A 22823-nucleotide genomic window follows, 5' to 3' on the forward strand; every position below is an offset into this window, starting at 1 on the left:
TGGAGAAAAGGAGAAGGAATGGAAACTAGGGTTCATGTAGTGATTGACCTGTGCAAGGAGAAGGACCACCTCTTCATCAGAGCCTAGAGTGAATAAGAAGATAGTAGGGGATAATATTAGGTGGAAGAGAAGATGGAGCTCACTGCAAATTGTGATTTCTTTGATAATAGGAAGCTCTCAGAGGAGAAATCTCTTTTTACCAATGCAAGTCAGCACAGTCTTTGTGACTTAGAGTATGTTTAGGCAATGAGAGAGAGGTGTGGGCCACTGAAAACTTAAGTGGCTAGCCCAAAGCCATATAGCCAGTAGGTATCTGAGGTAGGAACTGAACACAGGTCTTCCTAGCTCTCTAGCTCTCTATCCGTTATGCTATTCTGCCTCTTGATGTAGCCATGAAAATTGGTACTAGAAACTTAAAATAAATTAAACTAGGCTCAAACTAAATTGCATTCTGAGAAAGTAAGTGGTTTTTTGTTTTTGTTTTTTGTAAAAAAAGGCTATGACTTTATATACTTGGTACTTAAGACTCTTTAGGTCAAAACATCATAAGATACTAGTCAGTCAGTAAGCATTTATTAAGTACCTACTGTGTGCCAGGCACTGTACTAAGTTCTGAGGATAGAAAAAGAGGGAAAAGATAGCCCCTACCCTCAAGGAACTCGTAATCTAATGGAAGAGACAACAAGTAAGCTCTATATAGGACAAATAGGAATTAATTAATGGAGGGAAGGTAATGGGAAGAGGCTCAGAAAGATTTTCTGTAAAAGATGGGCTTTCAGTTGGGTCTTGAAGGAAGTCAATAGGCAGAGTTGAGGAGGGAGAACCTTCCAGGCATGGGAAAAAGAGAGGGAAAATGTTTGGAGCCAAGAGATGGAGTGTTCTGTTTGTGGAACAGCCAGAAGGCCATTGCCACTGCATCAGTCATTAAGCATATATTAATCATCAACTGTGTGCCAAGCACTGTGCTAAGCACTGGGGATACAAACGTAAGTGATAAGGAGTAATGTGTGAGCAGACTGGTGGGGTTGGGGAGAGGGGTTAGGTTATGAAGGACTTTGAATGCTAAACAGAAAACTTTGTATTTGGGGCAACTAGGTGTTTCCCTGGAGTCAGGAAGACCTGAGTTCAAATATAGCTTCAGATGCTTACTAGCTGCATGACCCTAGCAAAATCTCTTCACCTCTGTTTGCCTCAGTTTACTCATCTATAAAATGAAGATAATCATAACACCTACCTCCGAGGGTTGTTGGGAAGATCAAATGAGATGATAATTGTAAAGCCCTCAGCACAGTGCCTGGCACTAGTAGGTGCTATATAAATTTAGTGATGATGTTAATGATGATGATGTTGATTTGATCTTGGAGGTGATAGGGAATCACTGGAGTTTATTGAGTGGGGAGGGGTGGTGACATAGTCAGATCTGTGCTTTAGGAAAATCACTTTGGTGGAGAATGTATTGGAGTAGGGAGAGAGACTTGTAGCAGGCAGAGCAACCAGTGGGCTATTTCAATAGTCCAGGTGTCAGGTAATAAAAACCTGCATGAGGGTGGTCACAGTGTCAGAGGAGAAAAGGTGGGGGCTGTATTTGAGAGATATTGCAAAGGTGAAATGGAAGGTCGTGGCAACAGATTGGACATGAGGGATGAGAGATAATGAGTCCAACATGACACCTAGTTTGGGATCTTGGGGGAGTGGGAAGATGGTGGTGCTTTTTATTTTTATTTATTTTTATTTTTTGGCTAGGCAGTGGGGTTAAGTGACTTGCCCAGGGTCACATAGTTAGAAGTGTTATGTGTCTGAGGTCAAATTTGAACTCAGGTCCTCCTGAATCCAGGGCCGGTGCTCTATCCACTGTACCACCTAGTTGTCCCAGGATGGCGGTGCATTTAACAGAAATAGGGAAATTTGGAAGAAGGGAGGATTTAGGGGAAAGATAATGTGTTCCGTTTTGGACTATTGAAATGTATTGGAAGAGGTGGTAAAAATTGTACCAGTTGCAAAAATTAGAAGAGGCAGATGAAAGATTTATTTAACTTTGTATGCTGAGTTACCTTATTAAATTTCTTTTGCTCATTCTTCAAATACTAAACTTAAGATGACACTGATAACAAAAGCAGATTAGTGACAAAGCAGCTCCTCCTAAGTGTGATAAATGGGAGTAATAAATCAGTTTCTTTGAATCTTCCTTTAACTCCTTGGACAAGCTATTCTTCTAGTGTAACCAATATATAAAGGTTCTTAAATGTCTTGTGTTTTCCAGGAAATAATGCTGGTGTATTGCAGGGAGTTTAGAAGGATGCCTCATGGTATGGGAGGGATATAGAAAGGGAAGGATGGTTAACAGTATTTGAATTGGAACTATTTCTGTTTCCTTTCCAGCTTCCATTTTACAGCAATTGAAAATTGTTCGTTGGCTTGATCTGTTACAGATTACAGTCTCCCCTCATTGTACAGATGTTTTTATGAGGGGCTGTGGCCATTGAGTTCATCTCCTTGTGTCCAACCCTTTGTGAATATCTCATGTCCAACCTCAGCCTGAGCTGAGCAAGGTTGGTTCTTAGTGAGCCATGGGTTGCTGGCTGACTTTTGGAAGTGTTCTGACTTGGATAGACCTACCAGAGCTTATACTTTATACTAGCATAGCTTTTGGAAATCCTGGGACTCTGCATCATCATGATGATATCTTGGCGATCACCTTGAATGTAAAAATACAGTATATTATTAAAACAAATATTCCTTGGTTACTGCAGGGGGCATCCAACTTTTTGCTGAGCCTCCAGGAAAAAAGCAAAAATAATTCCACTTACTCAGTTGCTAATACCTTTTGTTTCTAGAATATGAGAAAATCTTGATTCAGACAATTAAGCTGCTTTTTTCATCTTATCTATCTGAGACAGGAAAGCAATGAACCAGTCAGTGGAAAACTTGGGCTGAGGGCAATCTACAACTGAATCAGGTTATTTAAAGTGAAATTAACTTTACTGGATTGTTTGTGGTTGATAGAGAAATATCTGTACGTGACCTACACACTCCTTTGAGTTGGAGATGACTTAGCAAGTCAGTAGGAATGATGGTTTCCTTTCTAGACTTTAGTAGTACTATGCTAATAATGAAATTTATCATTGAATTTATGATTAGGAGAGTGATTTCCCCCAAGATTTACTCATCCAGTTTTTCTCTAATGGTAGTATGTTACAATTTTCTCTAATGGTGTAGAAATGTATACCCAGTTGTCAGTTATGTATATGGTATTCATTCAGTGACTTACTGTAGAAAATAGCACAGCAGAGTGGAAGGAGCACCAAGAGTCCTAGGTTAGCATCTGCGCTGCTTGGCAGATCTCTGACTCTGGGCAAAGTGTTTGATGTCTCTTGAAACTCACTTTAGTGCTGCGTAGTACACTATCCATTTCCAGGGTTTATTGGGGATGGGGGTGGGGGTGGGGGTGGGGGTGGGGGGGAGGGTGGGGAAAGTCCTTTTTAAATGTTAAATGTGAGTCATTGTGGTAATGTTGATATCTGTAGTAGTGATCTGGCTATGGGGCCACAACACTCACAAGATTTAAAGTATCTAGTGATTATTTCCTTTGTGCTCATTTAGTTTTGATTATATAGAAAATGTTACAAAAAGGAAACTTGTCTCCCAGACTACCTTCAGCAGAAATTGTATGTGGCTGTCAAATAGTAGGAATAATTGACTTTATAATATTTATGAAGTTCAAACTGGCAATGTTTAATTTTCATGCCACTCATTCAAATCCAATGAATAATGCTTTTATTTCAGCTTATGATGCATTTCTGTTAACATACAATTTTTTTTATCACCAATGTTTTTCCAAATGTACTGTAGAAAATAGAACTCTCTTCAACTAGGCTTTAACCTACCTACCATAAATTTCTTTTTACTAAATAATTATGGTTTGGGTAAATAAAAACTTTAATTTTCAGCATAACTACCTATTGCATGATAATATCTTTTGTATGCCTATCGTTTTATTATGTCATATATTTATGAAGTCCAAACTAGCAATGTTTAATGTTTTGTGCTACTCATTCAAATCCAAGTATTGCTTTTATTTCAGCCTCATGTGACATTTCTGCTATCATACAATTTGCCAGTCACTCAGTAACATTTAGTAAGTACCTACTATGTGCCAGGAACTGTGCTAAGCACTGGTAATGCAAAGAAAGGCAAAAGATGGTCCCTGCTTTTTGAGGAGCTCACATTTTATGGCAGAAGACAACATGCAAAGCTATGTGCAAATGAGATATATACAGGATAAGTTGGGCATAATCAACAGAGGGAAAACACTAGAATTAAAGGAGATCAGAAAAGGATTCCTGTAGAAGATGTGATTTTAGTTGGAACTTGAAGGAAGCCAGAAGAGGAGAGAGAGAGAATTCTATAAATTAGGGGCGGGAATTGGAAATGCCCAGAGTCTGAAGACGGAGTGTTGAGGGAATTGAGGAGATGTCTTGTTTGAGAAACAGCAAGGAAGCCAGTATCACTGTATAAAAGAGTAGGTGGTGGGGTGTAAAGTCTAAGAAGACTGGAAAGATGTGTGTGGGAGGAGGTTTATAAAGGGATTTGAATACCTGAGGATTTTATAGTTGATCCTGGAAGGTGCCACTGGAGTTGATTTAGTAGGAGGATGACATGGTTAGACTTACACTTTAGGAAGATCATATCGACAGTTTTGTGGAAGATGAACTGGAGTGGGGACAGGCTTATCGTAGTACAGCTACCGGCAGGCTGTTCTAATGGTCCAAATATGAGGGAATGAAGGCTTGCACCAGCCAATGTTAGAGGAGAGAAGGAGGTAGATGTGAGACATGATATGGAGGTAAAAATCAACGGATTGGGTACAGGGAGTAAGAGTGAGTGGTCAAGGAAGGTGTTCGTGTGGGACTGAGATAATGCTGGTGCTTTAGACAGAACAGAGAAGTTTGGAAGAAAGATAATGAGTTCAGTCTTGGACATGTTGAATTTCAGATGTGTATAGGACATTAAGTTTGAGATGTCTTTTAGGCAATTGGAGATGAGAGCCTAGAGATCAGCATAGAGCTCAGGTTTAGATAAGTAGATTTGAGAGTCACTAATATAGGGATAATCCCTGGGAGCCGATGAAGTCATCAGGTGAAATAGTAAAGAGAGAAGAAGGCCAAGATATAACCCTGTGAGACACTCATAGTTAGCAGGCCTGACCTAGATGAAGATTCAGCAAAAGAGGTTGTGGAGTGGTCAGGTTGGTAAGAAGAGAACCAGGAGAGATCAGTGTCACAAAAACCTCAAAAGAAGAAATTGTCGAGGAGAATGTTATGGTAGCAATCTGTTAAAAGTTCCCTTATTATGGTACAGTTATGTAAAGGACATTTGTTTGAACAAAAAAGAAGATAGGCTAGTAACCTAGCCTTGAGGCCACAGGTTCCCCACCCCTGGCCTAGGAGAACCCTGACAGACTGGAAGTCCTGTTGTGGAGAAAGAACAGGTTTTGGGTTTGCAGGTCAGGGGGAGAAGGGGAAAGACAACCCTCAATAAGGGAATTTCAGAGTTCATGAAAATGGAAGTAGTGAATTTGTGGATGATGACAAGATAAAGGGTATGACCATCTTTGTGTTACTCATTACTTTGGGAAATGAGTAAGCTGACGAAGTGGGAGGTTAGGCTATTTGAGAGAGAATCAGACATGTATATTGGAAGTCCCCTAGGATGAGGGTAAGAGTTGGGGAAGACAGATTGTCATCCAGGGACTAAACTCATTATGGAAAGAAGGGGAGTATCCTGGAAGTCAGTAGACAACAGAATGTTGGTTGGGTGGTAGATATGGATTGAGTGAACCTTAAAGGAGGAGGAGTTACCAAGTGATGGTTGTAGGGGGAGCATCTTGGAAGAGCTAATGAAGAGCAAGAAATATTCCAACTGTCTTCCTCCAGGCTTTACTTTCCCATTACAAATGATATTTTAAAAATTAAATAATCACACTTGGGAGGAAATTTTAAAAATTTGACCTTAATTTAACTTTCAGCATAAACTACTACATGATACTATTTTTTTTTGCATGATTATCATTTTGATTCTGGTAATTTGTTTTCATTTCATGCCTCATTGTCTTGACAGTAGATCTTAATAAAAAACATGCCTTAAATTTTTAAAATTTTGAAATACAAATGCAAAAACATTTCATTTGAATTCAGTTCAGTTGTTTTCGGTTAAGCCACCTCACCAACAAAATGTCTCTGTGACTGTAAAGTTTTGTCCTGGATTGGATCAGGACAAAAAAATGTATTCCATTTGTTTTCCCTGAGCATATGCTGAGACAGCTGGGTGGTGCATTGGTTAGAGCACCAGGCCTGGAGTCAGGAAGACTCATTTTCGTGAGTTCAAATTTGGCCTCAGACACTTACTGGTTATGTGGCAAGTCATGTAACTTTGCCTTAGTTTCCTCATCTGTAAAATGAACTGCAGAAGATAATGGCAAACTACTTCAGTATATTTGCCAAGGAAACCCCAAATGAGGTCAAGAAGAGTCAGGCACAACTGAAACAACTGAACAATAACAATAACAACAATAACAAACAAACAACAAAGCACTTATGTTATCACCAGTGCCTCCGAGCTGGGTTTCTGCCCTATAGACCAGACAAAGTAAGTCAAGGATTTTTTTCCCCTTTCTTGTCAAGTTTCCTGATGAGAAAGTAGCTCTCCAAGATGATTAGGATCTGATATGAAACCTAGAATTTAATTTAAACTCAGCACGACGATTCATTGATGTAGAGTAGGGATTATTTCAGCTTTCTGGAAAAAGTTTAAAAATTTGACCACTGGACTTAATAGTTCATCATATGCTTCAAAAAAAACCCATGAAACTGGTTAAACAAGACTTTTAAATGTTTCTCACATGTTTAAAGCAGTATATTTGGACACCATGAGCCTACATGTAGCTATGTATTTGGAGCTATGTACATACTGGCATTAGAGCTTGCTGGTAGCATGTAGATACCACAGCTTGGGGCCTATTGTAAGGTGATGTTTTTAAAATGATATAAGATGATTTTAGTTCATAACCGTAGCATTACAGCTTGAGAGTGGTCAATAATTTAAACTCCTATTTGGAGATTTCAGTAGACAAGCCCAGTGCCCAGCAGGTAAATAATTGCCTTAAGTGATTCCTCAGGACCCAGCCTTGCTCTCCACCCACCAAAACCTCCTTTACCACACTTTCTTAATGTAGTTTGAGTGATGTTTGGGGTTGCAAGGTACAGTACAAGGAGGGGGTGGAGCACCACAAGACAAAACATAGCATGAGCAGGGGAAATACAATACAAAAAGGTACTCAGGGAGGGTGGAAACATATGCGGTTCACTGGGATGCCCAGTTAAAGCAGCTGCCAAAATCTGCGAATTTGCCATACTTTTTATAGGGTTGAGTCAGGCAGGACTAGACATTGGGGGGAGGAACACGGGCGCCTTGCCTGGTTGTGCCGGTCACTGTTGCAGGATTTGTGCAGATTCATGCTAGGAGAGCAGCTTCATTGGTAATCCAGCTCCCTGCCAGCAGGAAACGGGGCTTTCTGCCTTTTGAGCTGTCCTTCCTTTGGCCACGTGGGATTTAGGCTTCAGCAGGGAGGCTCCTTAGTGAAGTTTTTTGTACACTGTTGCCTGACGTGCAGTTTTTGGATGCTCATCCCTTAGTCATTTCTATTTTACCTCCTTAGGACTTTTTTAACTTGCCCAACGCAAGACTTGTGATCGTATCTGTGAATAAAGATTTAGAAAGCAGTGTTATAATTTACATCTTTAACTTTGCCTTTTGAATATTTCCAGGAGTCTTTCTTTAGCTCAGTCAATTTTACGCCATTGCAGGTGAGTCCTTCTGAAAAAGAGTGAGATGAGAGTGGTTTTGTCTGCTTTAGCAATCTTCCTCTCAATTTTTTTTTTGAAATGCAGCATGAAGTATGTTAAATTGTGACTCATAATATTTAAGAAAGAACTTAGCTTTCTTTTTTTTTTCCTACCCACAGAAACGTTCCAGAGGCCAAGTGCTATTTGACAAAGTGTGTGAACATCTGAACCTGTTAGAAAAAGACTACTTTGGTTTAACATACCGGGACACCGAAAACCAAAAGGTGAAATATCCATTAGGGTTATCTCGTATTAAGAGCAAGGAAAATGTCTTGGGACTAATCTGCCTTTTCATTGAATAAACTGAACTAACCTAACCGCTTATTTTGCATATTTTATGGGTTACGTTCTCTTTTTCTTTCTATCTTTTGAATCCCTAGGACTTCTAATTTCATCCGCCTTTCCCCTACACTTAACTCCTACCTTATCTTACCAGAGGTCACTTAATTGCTTTACTTTATTGTTCTGAAAACCCCTGGGCTCCAGACCCAGTTTTGACAGTACTGATCTGTGAGGCCTAGAACAAGTCATCAAGCTTCCTGAACTTAAGTTCCCTGATCTGTAAAATGAGTGAGTTAAAGTAAATTAAAAGCAGCTAGGTGGCACAGTGGGTAGCGTGCAGGACCTGGAGTGAGGAAGAGTCATATTCCTGAGTTCAAATCTGATCTCAGACACTTACTAGTTGTGTGACCCTGGACAAGTCATTTAACCCTATTTGCCTCAGTTACCTCATCTGTAAAATGAACTGGAGAAGGAAATGGAAAACCATTCCAGTAACTTTGCCAAGCAAACCCCAAATGGGGTCATGATATACACAACTAAAACACCTGAACAACAACATTTAGATCTGTCAGTTAACAAGAGCTTGCGATATAACAGACATTGTGCTAAGTGCTGGGGCTACAAAGGAAGGCAATAAACAGTCTCTGCCTCAAGGAGCTTACATTCTAATGGGGACATGGACATAAATAGGAACATATAAGATACACAGAGTAGATGGAATATAACCTCTGAGAGGAAGATTTTAACAGCTGAGAAACCTGGCAAAGTCACTAATGTAGAGGTGCTTTTCTGCAAAGAACAGAGGAATGGACCAAACATCAATTATATGTTAAATTACATGTATCTAATTTCATCAAGCTATTTGTTTGATCATGCTGACCCTCCTGTAATTGCTTTTCTATTTCTATGCTAGATTGACCCCTTAAAACCAATGATAGTAAACTAATTTCTTGAAAAGTACATTAAAAATGAACTGCCTATAGTTCTGTCCACGATCAGTGACTGAGAAGAGTGTCTAGAAAAATATAATGCCTGACAGGAGGAGAAGGAGCATCCAGTTGGAGTTAATGGTGTGACGGATTTGGGTAGTGCCAGTTGCAGTAAGGAATCACCCTGGGCGAGATTAGTAAGTGTGTGTGCTTAATGACCCCCAAATTACTTTTAACCTTCTGATTTAATTCCAAAATCTTACTTCTTTTTCAGAACTGGCTAGATCCTGCTAAGGAAATCAAAAAACAGATCCGAAGTAAGTGTTATTGAATTCTTTTTTGGACTGTTGGAAAGAATGTGGGGAGAACTTGTAGAGAAGTGGAGCTTTGAGCTGGTGACTAATGGCTATGCAGAAAATACTATAAATAGTATTATATAAGAGAGGTTAAAACCACAGGCCCCTCATTATAGCTCCTATTTTTACTATTTGCAATGAATCTAGTGGTGAACAACACATTCTATGTACCTAGGTGCTTAATAAGCCTTATTTATTTAATTGAACTTCTAGCATTCTATTAACAATGACTGCTCTTTTCATTTTCACAAGCTATTATAATTAAAGAGAAGCTTTTTAAAAAAAATATTTAAATCTAGGCAGATTTTTTTTCAGGAAATTATTTTAGTGAATGAAAATATAAATGTAATAAATATATTTATGCCCACACATTTCTCCACTGATACTAATAACAGCTATCATGTATATAGTATTTTAAGGTTTTTAAAATACTTTGCATGTTATCTTATTTGAGAGAGGATTACACTATTGGGATTGATCTTTATCCCAGAGATTCTTTACATGGGGTCTGTGAGCTACTTTTCTTTGAAATCCTATATATTATACTTTAGGAATTTATAAACATTATTATGTACAGATCAAAGCATATTATTTTCACTTTATCTTTTTCATGTTTTTTCCCCTTTTGTTCTGTTTCTTTCACAACATGACCAGTATGGACACATATTTTACATGATTGCACATATATAGCCTATATCAAATTGCTTGCCATCTTAAGGAGAGGGGAGGCAAGGAAGTAAGGAAGAAAATTTGGACTCAAAATTTTATATAAAAAAAGAATGTTAAAAATTATTTGTACAAGTAATTGGAAAAAATAAAATACTTCCTACTGGGGAGAAAGAACACATCATTATTCTGAGGAGCCCATTGGTTTCTTCAAACTGCCAAAGGCATCCATGACACGAAATAGTTTAGAAACCCCTGCTCTATACTTAATCAATCATATAGTTCACATAGTTTTTAGTTGGCCATTAACAAATCAAAAGTAGCTAACTTGTAGATAGTCTTGTTATAAGAATATAGAAATCAAGGAAATGGAAATTATTATTTCACATTAGAAATGTAATTATATGTCAGCATAATTTTTTTGGGGGGGTCAGCTGGTCTGCTCTTTCATTGGTCCTTAAAAGCCATTAAAGGAGTTGCTTTATCATTATTCACAGAATCCAGCCTATCTTTCTTAGAGTCCAGTAAATGAATTCATTCAGATTAAAAGTACCACATTTCCTCTTTTCAACAACTACTATGAGTAGAAGGAACAAATAACTTCTTCCAACTGCCTATGGAATAAGTTACTTTGAGATAAAAATGCCCACAAAAAGATAAGATAAATCAATATGCAACTGATAAGTAACTGCTTAAAACTCCACTGTAGCAAAACCATGGAGGTTTCTTCAAAGAAAAAAAAAAACCCACAACATCCCAAAGCCTAATCTCTTGGTATTGATAGTCCTGATAATTTATACAATTAAACCTCCTTTAACACACACTTTAAATTTTGTTTTATGTGTTTCCTAACCAGCAACTTGTCAGAGAAGTAGTGTGACAGTAACAGATTAACTAATATTAAAGCCAGGGATGACTGCCGTTGTGATAAATAGTTGAAAATACAATTATTTTTTGCTTTGGAGAGTTTTTAAAAAAATTTAGATGATGAAATTTTCTCAAGAGCTTTCTCTGTAGTCATAGGAAACCACATGTAGTCACATAATTAATGCATAGTAATTAGTACTCTTCTAACTAATAATTGCAAAGTACTTTGAAAACGTAACCCTACAAATAAGAAACTATGATACTATTAGCAAAAAGCCTGCTTGAATAGTTTAATTTGGTTACAACTTGTTGCTAGAATTCTATTTTCCCATTGTAACTTTATATTTTGTCTCCTACCTGTCCTTTCTAAGAGTGGAAAACCAAAGGAAAGAATGAGCTATCAGACTTTGTATGTTTTCCATTATACAGATCACATTTACATGTACCTTGCTCATTTTGAAGAAAATTAAATGATCTTGCCCATTGATAAGAACACAGAAAAAAAAAATTGGGATAAAAATAGATTTTAAAGACAGCATATAAAATTATCTATAGCAATTCTTGTTTATACAACATTACTTCTGTCTTATTAGAACTTCTCCCATTTTAAAATTCAGTTAGACAATTCTGTGATTCTATGTGTGTATGTACATGTGCACACATGTGTGTAATGGGTATATGAAATACTTGGGACAGAGTAAAAGCATGTAAATTTATTGACATAAAATAAACCACACAACTTTTTTGCATTATTAGAAAACTCTAAATATATTTAATAAGTTTTCTAATTGCAAATCTGCTATGCCACTCTTTCCAAATATGCAACACAATTATCATGTAAATTTATTTTTTCTTTCCTCTCTCTACCCCCCAATCCTAGAGATGTCTATCATTAGACGTGTGTGTGTGTGTGTATGTGTATGAACTATTATATCCATAAACTTTTGCATATTTCATTGGAGTAACAGTGTGCATATGTGTGTGTATACATACATGCATACAGACATACATAAATATATATCTATATATATACACACACACATCCATGTATACGTGATCATATTTTTCCATACAAAAAACATTGCATGGTGATGGCATCATCCCATGATCTTCATCAGTTTATCTATTCTAAACCACTCCATTTTCTTCTACTATTTCCTTGCTTTTACTTTTGTCTCTGTATCCATGTTTTTCTATATTTCTGATTCTTTTCTTCCCCACTTGACAAGCCCCTTTATCCCTTTAATCAAAACTTATATGAGGTTATATTCTTTCTCAAGCAGCAAACTGTAAGCTCCACAACATGACTACCACCAATCCTACCTCCCCAGAAAAAAAATAATAAAAGTGTAATGTTCACATCTATTTAATGTGTCTCTAGACCAAAGGCCTACAAGCCACATGTGGGCCATAGTACTAAGTGCAATTGAAACCAGATGAAAATAGAATTGGGAATTATTTAACCAAAAAAAATAATAAGATAGGCAATATTACACTTTAAAACTAAATCAGTGTGTGGTCCACAGAGATCCTTATTCTGCATTAGTAGCCTACATTTTTTTTGAGTTTGACACCATAGCCCATAGTCTTTTGAAAGGTAGAGATCATATCTTTTTGTATGTTTCAATGCAGAACTTAACACTTTGCAGGCACAGTCCAATTTGAGAATTTTCTATGCATTTTGTCTCTTATTTTTCTCCAAACATTTCCTGTGAGTGATGTTATTACTGATTTCCTTTGCTTGTATCATCAGATAGAATAGCAGTTCTTAACCGATAGTCCATGGAATCCAAAGAAGTCCATGGCTGGAATTTAAGGGGTCTGTAGAGTGTAGCACAAATTATTCTTATTTCAGTAATGTATTTCAATACAGTTAGTTTCCTTTGTAATCCTATGTGTTTTACTTTATGCATTTTAAAACATTATTCCGAAAAGTGTACTATGCATAGGCTTCCCCAAACTGCCTGAGGGGACTATGACACACAGAAGTTTAAGAATTCGAGAGGGAGAGAGAGAGAGAGAGAGAAGAAAGGGTAGAACTCAAAGCAATAAATTTTACTGGTTGTTAAGAGATGTTAGTAAAAAATTTGACAATAAGATTGTAACTGTTAACAAAAATCCCTGATATTTAGAGTTAACTATCCTATCCCTGTTTTATCATGGATAATCTACAGGTTTCTGGATGTGGTAGTTGTGAATAGATGCTAATTTGGTAACTGTTTGGAACTATAAATGAAAAGAGATTCTGTGAATTTCTGTTTTTCTGCAGGTGGTGCTTGGCAGTTTTCATTTAATGTGAAATTCTATCCACCAGACCCTGCCCAGCTATCTGAAGATATCACCAGGTATTTGAAAAAATAAATATGAAAGTCTCAGGCACAGTAGGAGGAAAGATCTTTTTCCCAAGTTCCCTTGAGAACAGCTTTGCTTGTTTCAGATAGACTCTAAGTCAGCCACTTTCACTTGGCAAATTGATAGCAACTGGTTGGTAATAAGGAAAATGATAACATTGTCAGAAATGAAGGATGTTCACTGTTGAATCTTTGATTCTGGGTTGATACTTCCATGTACTTTTTTTTTGTAATTTTTTTTTATTTTAAATTTAAATATAAAAATGAGAAAAGAAAAAAAAAAGATTGCCATGTACACAGTAGACCATAAGAGAGGATTCAATAAAGAACAATAAATTTCTTTTTCAGGAAAACCTATATAATAAATACTACATATTGTTTTCAAAGCTGCCCAGCTTTTCTTTGCTTCCTTGTTGATTTTCTTTTGTTCTCTGCTGTGCACTTTTTACTTTATTTTTTTCCCCTCCCTGCCCCCCCCACCCTAAAGAAGGCTACAATTAAGCATTTCCACACACATACACACACAGATAGATAGAAAGATAGATAGATATAAACATACACATATATACACACTCATATACATATATGTAAGACCATAGTATGCTTATTTTCTCCAACCATCTGTTTCTCTGAAGGTGGATAATGCCTTCCTTCATAAGTCAAAGTCTTTCCATGTTTTTCTAAATCAAAGCTCATCATTTTCTACACTACAGCAATATTCCAATCCAATCACATCCTGAGAGATTTTCTATGAACGTTCTCCACTCCCTGCCCCCCAATTTTATGCATACCTTCTATTTTTGGCTACGATAGGTTTTATTTATACAAGATTATTTTAATTTAAAATAATTGAAATTATCTTTTTTGTACTTCAACAATGCTCTCACCTTATACTATAGTTTAAGGACTGATACTGCTGAATCTACTTCCTTTACATCTTTTTTCCCTGGTTTATTTGAAGTTTCAGATTTTTGTTCTTCCAAATGAACTTTGTTATTATTTTTTTCTAACTCAGTAAAATAATTTTTTAGTAATTTAATTGGGATGATATTGAATAAATAGATTAGTTAGTAAATTAATTTACTAAATTAGTTACTAATTTACTAAATTAGTTAGTAAAATTGTCATTTTAAAAATTATATTGGGGGTCAGCTAGGTGGTGCAGTGGATAGAGCGCCAGCCCTGGAGTCAAGAGTTCAAATCCAGTCTCAGACCAGACACTTGACACTTACTAGCTATGTGACCCTGGGCAAGTCACTTAACCCTAATTGCTTCATAAACAAAACAAAACAAAACAAAAATTATATTGGGCTTTAACTACCCATGAACAATAAATATTACTTCAGTTATTTAGATCTGAATTTATTTGTATGAAAAGTGTTTTATGTTTTTGTCAATACAGTTCCTAGGCCTGTTTTGGCAAGTATATCCTCAGGTATTTTTTACTGTCTAAGCATTTTAAATGGTCTAAAACACTATTGAATAATATTGCTGACACATAGTGAAGTTTCTCTGTTTTTCACATTTGATTAAATCTATTTTAACTTTAACTTTGTCTGAGACCATGATTACTATCTCTCCTTTTTTTATATACTAAATTCTACTCCTGCCCTTTATTTTATTTTTGTGTGTATCTTTCATTTTAGTAATGTTTCCCAAAAGCAACATATTGTTGAATTTAAATTTTTAATCTGCTATCTGTCTCCATTTTATGAGTAAATTCATCCCATTCACATTCTAAGCTACAGTTACTTATTGTGTGTTTTCCTCCTTCCTATTTTTCTCACTATCTTTCTCACCGTATTTACCCTCTCCCTCCTCACTCCTGTCCTTCTACCTGCTACCTTATCCTCCTATTCTTTAACCTGGCCACCACTCTGCTAGTCCCTCCCTTATCTTATCCCTCCACCCTATATCCCCTTGCCTCTTATTTCTTTCTGAATTGAGAAGACTTATAACCTTCTAGATATATATGTTGTTCTACCTTTAACCCATTCCCGATGAGGGTAAGGTTCCAGCACTACTCGCCCTCCCCCTATTATCTTCTTCTGTATCAATTTTTCCTTTTATGCCTCATTTGTTTAATTACTCCTTTTTGTCTCTCCCTACACAGTTTTATTTTTTATCAGCTCAGCCCACCCTTTTCTTTCAAACTACCCAAATAATGATGACAATCATAAGAGTACTGTTAATATTTTCACAAATACAAAATATATTATCTGACCTTATTGAGTCCCTTATTATTGATCTTTAATGTTTACCTTATATTTCTTCTGGATGTTATATGTTGAATTTTCCTATAAGTTCTGGGGTTTTTATCACAAAAACCTGAAAGTCTTTGAGTTCATTAAATTTCCATTTTTTTTTTTTTCTGTTCAGGATTATACTTAACTTTGCTGGGCAAGTTACTGTTGGTTGTAACTTAGCTCTTTTGCTCTATAGAATATAATATTCCAAGACCTACGGTCCTTCAACATAGAAGCAGATTGTTTTGGTGTTTTTTTTGTTGTTGCTTCCATATACTTAAAAAAAAATTATTCTTTTTATTCTGAATTTAAGAAATAAAACAAGCATTTCCGTAACATAGTAGAATAGAAAAAAATGATTATACATGAAACTATGGATCTATTATGTATAACTTGCTATTCTTTTTAAATATAGAATAAAGTTATCATATGACTTTCTTTTTTTCCTTTTTTTTCCCCTCCCCCTCACCCCTGTCATAGAGATGGCTACCATTAGATACAAATGTGTGTGTGTGTGTGTGTGTGTGTGTGTAAAGCCATTCTATACATCTATTTATCAGTTCTTTCTCTGGATGTAGAGAGCATCTTAATAGTTCCTTTGTAGTTAATTTGGGTATTTATAATCGTCAGAATGACTTAGTCACTCTTAAAAAAAACTGTTGTTACTGTATACAATATTTTCTTGGTTCTGCTCATTTCGCTCTTCCCTATACTTTTAACTGGTGGAAAAATATACAGGTGTGAGTGCTGACTTGCAGTACTGCTACAGTAGGGTTAGGTAGACTTCCCAGCTTTAGAATTAGTCATCATGCCAACAACACATCTCTGTTTAGACATTAGAAAGTAAATCTAAAGCCCTGATTCAAGTCCATACTGTGAAAGTAAATTATACTCAAGTAGAAAAGCCATAAAATGAGAGCATAAGTGCTGATTTACATTTTTTTTTGGCCTCCATAAATGTTGCCAGGATGTCACAAGTATGATTTTTGATGTCCTTGATGAAATAACACCCTCCTCCCTCACTTTGCAAGCCAGTAATTATGTATTAGAAAATTATATTGTAAGGACTCACACCAAATATTTTTGCAAAGTGTGTTCATGCAGATCAATGGATTTGTTTAGGAGATATTAGTGGAATCATTTCATATGATTCTTTTACGTGTGTGTGTGTGTGTGTGTGTGTGTGTGTGTGTGTGTACACATATACATACTTTATTAACAAAATCTTACTCAATTAATTTCCTCTATGCAGCTGATTCAAAGGTCTTCTAATTATACCTTGCAGTAAGAGTCAGCCCATGGATACATGTGCAAACACATACTCAGAATTTGTTTCAGGACAGCCCATGATTCTATCATTCTTCAAATACTATAAATCATCCAGAGTTATCAGTGACTTGGACTCTTGGTTGCTCAGTGATGAAGAATAATTCTCCATTAAATTTATGGACGTCAAACCTGAAGCCAAAGCATGGCTTTGACTTAATTCCAACAGAAACAGATGTCCTTATCTACATACTAAAATATTCTTAGGATGGTTTGTATATTTTAGAAACTAGTTAAATAGTCATTGTAGTGGTTTTTTTTTTCTTGTTGTTGTTTGTTTGTTTGTTTTGTTTTAAGGTAACATAGACATTTTCTCTTAGCTCCTGGGCACCATCTATGAAAAAGAAGTTGTAGCGGGCAAGGGAAAATTCCTCCCACCACTATATGCTGAAAACAATGCAATCGTTCGTCTAAGCTCTGTTCTTTGTCTTTGGAAGGTACTACCTCTGTTTGCAGCTGAGAGATGATATAGTATCAGGGAGGTTGCCATGTTCTTTCGTCACACTCGCCCTCTTGGGATCCTATACTGTTCAGTCTGAACTTGGAGACTATGACCCAGATGAATGTGGAAGTGATTATGTCAGTGAATTCCGTTTTGCACCAAACCATACAAAAGAATTAGAAGATAAAGTAATTGAGCTACACAAGAGTCACAGGTGAATAGTAAAAATACTTAAAGCTTTTTGCATAGGTTCACTTTGGGAATGGGAATATTATCTATATCAGGGGTGGAAAGCCTGTGGCCTCCAGGCCACATGTGGCCTCCAGGCCACAGGCTCCCCACCGCTGATCTAGATAAACTCTTAATTTTCCCAACAAATCTAGTTCTATCCCCCACGAAATTAGTCATCTTTGGCTGAATGGACCCTTTATATACTATGTCTGACTCAGAATATTAAAATACTTAATTCGAATTTTTTATCTTAAATTCTTTTCTCATTATTCTCCTTGGTGCTTTCTGAGTATCTCCTATCAATCTAGAATAGATTTTGCTACCAAGTATTGTATAAGAAAGGCCTAATGCCTTAGATAATAACTTGTTTAGCTGATAGCCAAGTAGCTAATTCTATGGAAAAAACTCCTTTCTTGACCATGTTTAAACTTTTGATTTTTTTTTCTTTTTTCTTCAGGGGAATGACACCAGCAGAAGCAGAGATGCATTTCTTAGAAAATGCCAAAAAATTATCCATGTATGGAGTTGATCTACATCATGCCAAGGTAGATCAATGTTTTAATTTATATTTCTTTCTCCTTCCCCAGATTCTCCCTCACCCTAACCAAGCCTTAAACATTGGGCTCATAAGATGGGTTATCATTCCCTTCACCCATTCAGTTAGAAGCAATTTGAGTGTATGTGGAAAAATTAGCTATTCTTAGAGAAGCAATAGGTCTTAACTGGTGTGGGGAATCTGCCACATGTGGCCTTGAGGCTGCAGGTTCCTCACCCTTGCTTCTGCAGAACTACAGAAAAATCAAAACATGTTTTAAAACCAAAAAATATATATATATGGGTACAAATTTATGCAGTGATCACTCTCTGTGTCCTTTGTTAACTTGTTTTCCATCCTTTCTTTCTTAAAGGATATTTTTAAAGGATCATTCCTTGGAACTTTATTCTTTTTTTTTTCCCCTTCTCCTCTCCTCTGCTCTGGTCCTTTGTACCTTGCACATTGCCTCACATGTATTAAGCACTTAATAAGTGCTTGACTGATTCTGTTGAGGTATAGGTTCCATGTTTTAGGAAAGATGTTAATAAGTTGGAGAATATATTGAGGGAAAACAACCTTCAAGGAAAAGGATCTCAAGTTTATAGTATAGAAGGCTTGGTTCAAGGATTTTGGTGAGTTTAACCTGGAGAAGAAAAGATTTAATGGGGATATGGTAAATGTTAGTCAGCATTGTGAAGGCTGTTATGCGGAAGAGGTAATAGGCTTATGCTACTTGAACCTAAGGGGCAGCTAGGTGGCCTGGTGGATACAGTGCATGCCCTAGAGGGAGGAAGACTCATTTTTCTGAGTCAAATCTAACCTCAGACACTTATTACATGTGACCTTGGCACTCTGTTTGCCACATAGTCCTCATCTGTAAAATGAGCTGGAGAAGGAATGTTAAACCACTCCAGTATCTTTGCCAAGTATACTCCAAATTGGATCACGAAGAGCTGGACGTGACTGAGCAGCAGTAACAACAAGTTTGGACCTAAAGAACAAAAAAGAAAACAGTGAGTTGAAGTAGCGAAGATGCACAATAAGTTTGGTGTAAGCAACTACAATGAGAATTATCCACAAGTTAAAGGATCTGCTTCAGGAAGGTGGCACGTTGTCCTTCACGGGGGATCTTCAAGGAGAGGCCCAATTACCATTTGTGAGTTAAGCTGTTGAGGAGATTTTTCTTGTGGTATAGGCCTGACTAGATCACCTCCAAGATCCTTCCCAGTTCTAAGATACTGTGATGATTCCAAGTTAAGACACTTTTTTGGATTCAAATGTCAATGTTATAATAATATGTTGTGTAATCTTTGGCCAGTCACACCCCATACCTCAGTTTCCTTAAGTATACAATAAGTGTTTTAGTTTCAATGACAACCTAATGTTGGGTTGTTTTTTTTTTTTTTCATCTCTCGAGTTTGACTTTCCTCTCACCATATCACTCACTTTGACCTCTTAATTATGTTTCATCTCTGTATTTCCAATTGACAGCTAGACATTTCTCTTTAAATATTTTTACTCAAATTCAAAACCAGAAGGGGCTTCTATTCTCATTCTCACACCCTGAACGTACACATTTTTGCACATTTCCAATACCAACATCATTTTTTCCCAGTCGTAACCCAAAAGCTTAGTCATTTGGGAATTATTCTTTATTCTCAAATCAATCACCATCTTGTTAGTTAATTCTTCCTTGAAAATTTTTTTTTTATCTTTTCCTGTCTCTGCTTTCACCATCTCTGTGGACGTCCTCATCACCTCACACTTGGATTTTTGTGATAGTCTCCAAATTAATTTCTCTGTATCTCATTTTTTTCCTCCCCTCATTGCTTCCTACATAGATACCTAGACTTAAAACATTGCTTTTTCTATATTTTTCCTCCTCTATTCAAGAATTTATAATAACTCTCCATTGACTGTTGAATAAATTTCAAACATGATGCAGGTTAATGTAATCAAGAGGTTAAAATGTTTTGGATTTAGAGGTCCTTGGTGTGAATCCAAGCTCAGCTATTTACTTACCTATGTGAGGCAAATCATTTTAATTTTCATTGGCCTTAATTTCCTCATATATAAAATAATGGGATTGAACTTTATGGTACAGTAAAGCCTCTTTCATCTCTGATTCTTTGATCTTTATTTTGACATTTAAAATCTTCCATAATCTAATCCTACTTTATTTGTCCAAACACATCTCCCATTTTTTGCTTCCACGTGCTCTTCTGTCTCAGTCTGCTGTAGTCTCCTTCCTTTCCCCTAAACAGCATGACTTAACCAGGCTTCTCTTTGGTGCTTTGTTCTCCGTTTTCTTCAACATTGCTGAAATGCCTCGCTTTATCTTATTTGTCTGATCTTCAGACAATGAGGAGTGGCCCAGCTCTACTCAGTTCTCTTCTCCTTGGTGTCTCCAGGCCACAATTAACTCACCTGTTTTTAGTCATAGCTTGACTTTAGTCCACATTTTGGCACTTAATTATTTTGTTTTGTGTTTCATTTTATGTAAATCTTTCTCTCAACAGATTCTGAATACATACCAAAAGCTTGTTTTGTTTCTCCCCTGTTTCAACTACAGTTTTTATACAGTTCACAGGATCAGAAATCCATAGCTGGAAGGGAACTTGGAGACCATCTAGTTCAATCCCTTCATTTTACAAATAGGGAAATAGAGGCCCCAAATGGTTAGGAAACTTGCTTACAAGTTGTCTGTGGCAGAATAAAGTTAAAATACACATCTTGTTGCTCCAAGGTCATTGTCCTTTCCATCACACCCAACTCCCTAGTGCATTTGACACCTACAGTAGCCATTCAAAATGTATTTGTTGAATTGAATGAATTTGTCGAATGTCTTTGAACCTCAAACTTCAGGTGCTATGGACAGTACCCTACTTTAAACATGATATTTTGAAGTCTTTCTTAAAATCTTTGCCACTGTTTTGGAGCATGTCCAACACAATGAAGTTCTTCAGAAGCTTCTGGTTTGCGTTTCACCTTTTAGTGAATGAATAATGCTCTGGAACATTGCAGTGCCTCCTGAATCAGTTCTATAATCACTGGAAATAGTTCAACCTAATTATTTATCTAGGAAAAACCAAATGGATGAAAAATGTCTTCTTGTCCAGGGTATGATATACTTTTGGGGGAACACCTCAAACCTCTGGAATTTAGATTGGTTGTGAGTTGAACTGCTGATACAAATCCTATTCCAATGGCAATTCATTTTTTCTTTTGCCTCTATACCCAGTAAAATCACAAGGAAATTGTAAAAGATTCCTATGCCAAGCATCTAATTGTGGCATGGAATCAGAGATGCAAATTTAAAATAAGTGTCACAGAGTCATTTTTTATAAGTTTCTAAGTTTTCCATGTTGTTGATTATTTTAAAGTTTGGATAATGGAGAAGAAGAGAAAAACAGGAAGCTGGCAGACTTTACACATTTTAAAAATGGAGAATTAGCCTGATGCCTCGTAAAAGTAGAAAGAATTAGGGCAAAATTTCAAGCAAGTTTTGATCTAAGATGTTCACAAAAATTCAACTAAATAAAATCAGATTATAATAATAGCTAATCATTGAAAATAGCATTCATAATATGGTTTCAAATAGTGCAAATAAGAGAAAATTAATTTGTCCCCAGAAATAAAGGTAGTGTGAATGCAGGCATGTAAATCATTTCATTGAGATATTAAGCAGAGTACTTCAGTGATAGACCCGGATTTTTAATGCAGCGGAAATTCATCATAATTTCATAATTTCCAAAAGGAAAGTTACTAAGTGAAATGAGAACTGATTTCCAATTATAAGTGAGATCCTAGTCTTCTATTTATAGCATGAAAATCCTATGTTTTTTAGAGTCATTCGAAATAAAAATCCAAATGTTCATTTCAGTATATGTTGTGTGTTATTCTTGCATGTTTTGTGTTTCTTCTCACAAGTGTATTTTGTCAACATTGTGTCTATGTTTTGGGGGTGTTTGTTTCTTGAGGCTTTGTTTTTCTTTGTCTTTCCCATCCTAATATGTCTCTTGGGAGCAATACTTGGTATTGTGCTTATCATCTTGCATTTATAGCCAATTGTTTCACCTCTGATTTTGAAAACTGTGAGGAATTTCAATTAGATTTCTACACAGTAGAAACAACACTGAGGAAGTCAGCAGACCTAAATTAAAGCTCTGACTTTGCCACTCATGTGACCTCATGACAGTTGATCTCCAGGAAAATCACTCAATCTCTCTCAGTCCCAGTCTCCTCATCACTAATAAATAAAATAAAATAAAATAAAATTAAATTAAATTAAATGATCATGCCCTTCATGCCTGTCTCTAAGAGATCTTATAAGACTCAAATAATCATGTTTAGGAAAGCACTTTGTCAATTTTGAATGGCTATGCCCATGTAAGGCACTTTCAGTGTTTATTATAATCATCATTATTTTATGTGCCCTTCTAAATCATAGGTAGACTTCTACCTTTTTAAAAACTAATGCTTTTAACCAATAGAAATATGATATATTTTAGGCACAACTGATTTAAAAAAGAAATGGAATGTTTCAACAGTTCTAAAATTTCATTAGACCTGATGCTGAGAATTTCTAGTTCTATAAGGCCCAGCAGCTAAATTTTAAAATCTGTCATTCTTACTTGACTGTCCTTCAGTGCTCCCTTCTCAGGCTATATTATAAATGCTTGGTCAGTGAT

At 36.3% G+C, this 22823-nt stretch overlaps 1 protein-coding gene across 11 annotated transcripts in view; it reads left to right on the top strand.

Moving 5' to 3' along the window:
* The window catches only part of LOC114053830 (band 4.1-like protein 3), a 291289-nt gene that overhangs the window by 225639 nt on the left and 42827 nt on the right, over nt 1-22823 (top strand). For all 11 annotated transcript variants that reach the window (XM_027876951.1, XM_027876952.1, XM_027876959.1 and 8 more), the window contains exons 4-8: nt 8021-8125; nt 9387-9429; nt 13271-13346; nt 17362-17580; nt 18055-18142. In XM_027876951.1, coding sequence (XP_027732752.1) covers nt 8021-8125; nt 9387-9429; nt 13271-13346; nt 17362-17580; nt 18055-18142 — 531 coding nt within the window. The remainder of the gene's footprint in view (nt 1-8020; nt 8126-9386; nt 9430-13270; nt 13347-17361; nt 17581-18054; nt 18143-22823) is intronic.

Source organism: Vombatus ursinus, unplaced genomic scaffold (genome assembly GCF_900497805.2).
Source record: "Vombatus ursinus unplaced genomic scaffold, bare-nosed wombat genome assembly UNPS02014812.1, whole genome shotgun sequence".
Taxonomy (NCBI): Eukaryota; Metazoa; Chordata; class Mammalia; order Diprotodontia; family Vombatidae; genus Vombatus; species Vombatus ursinus.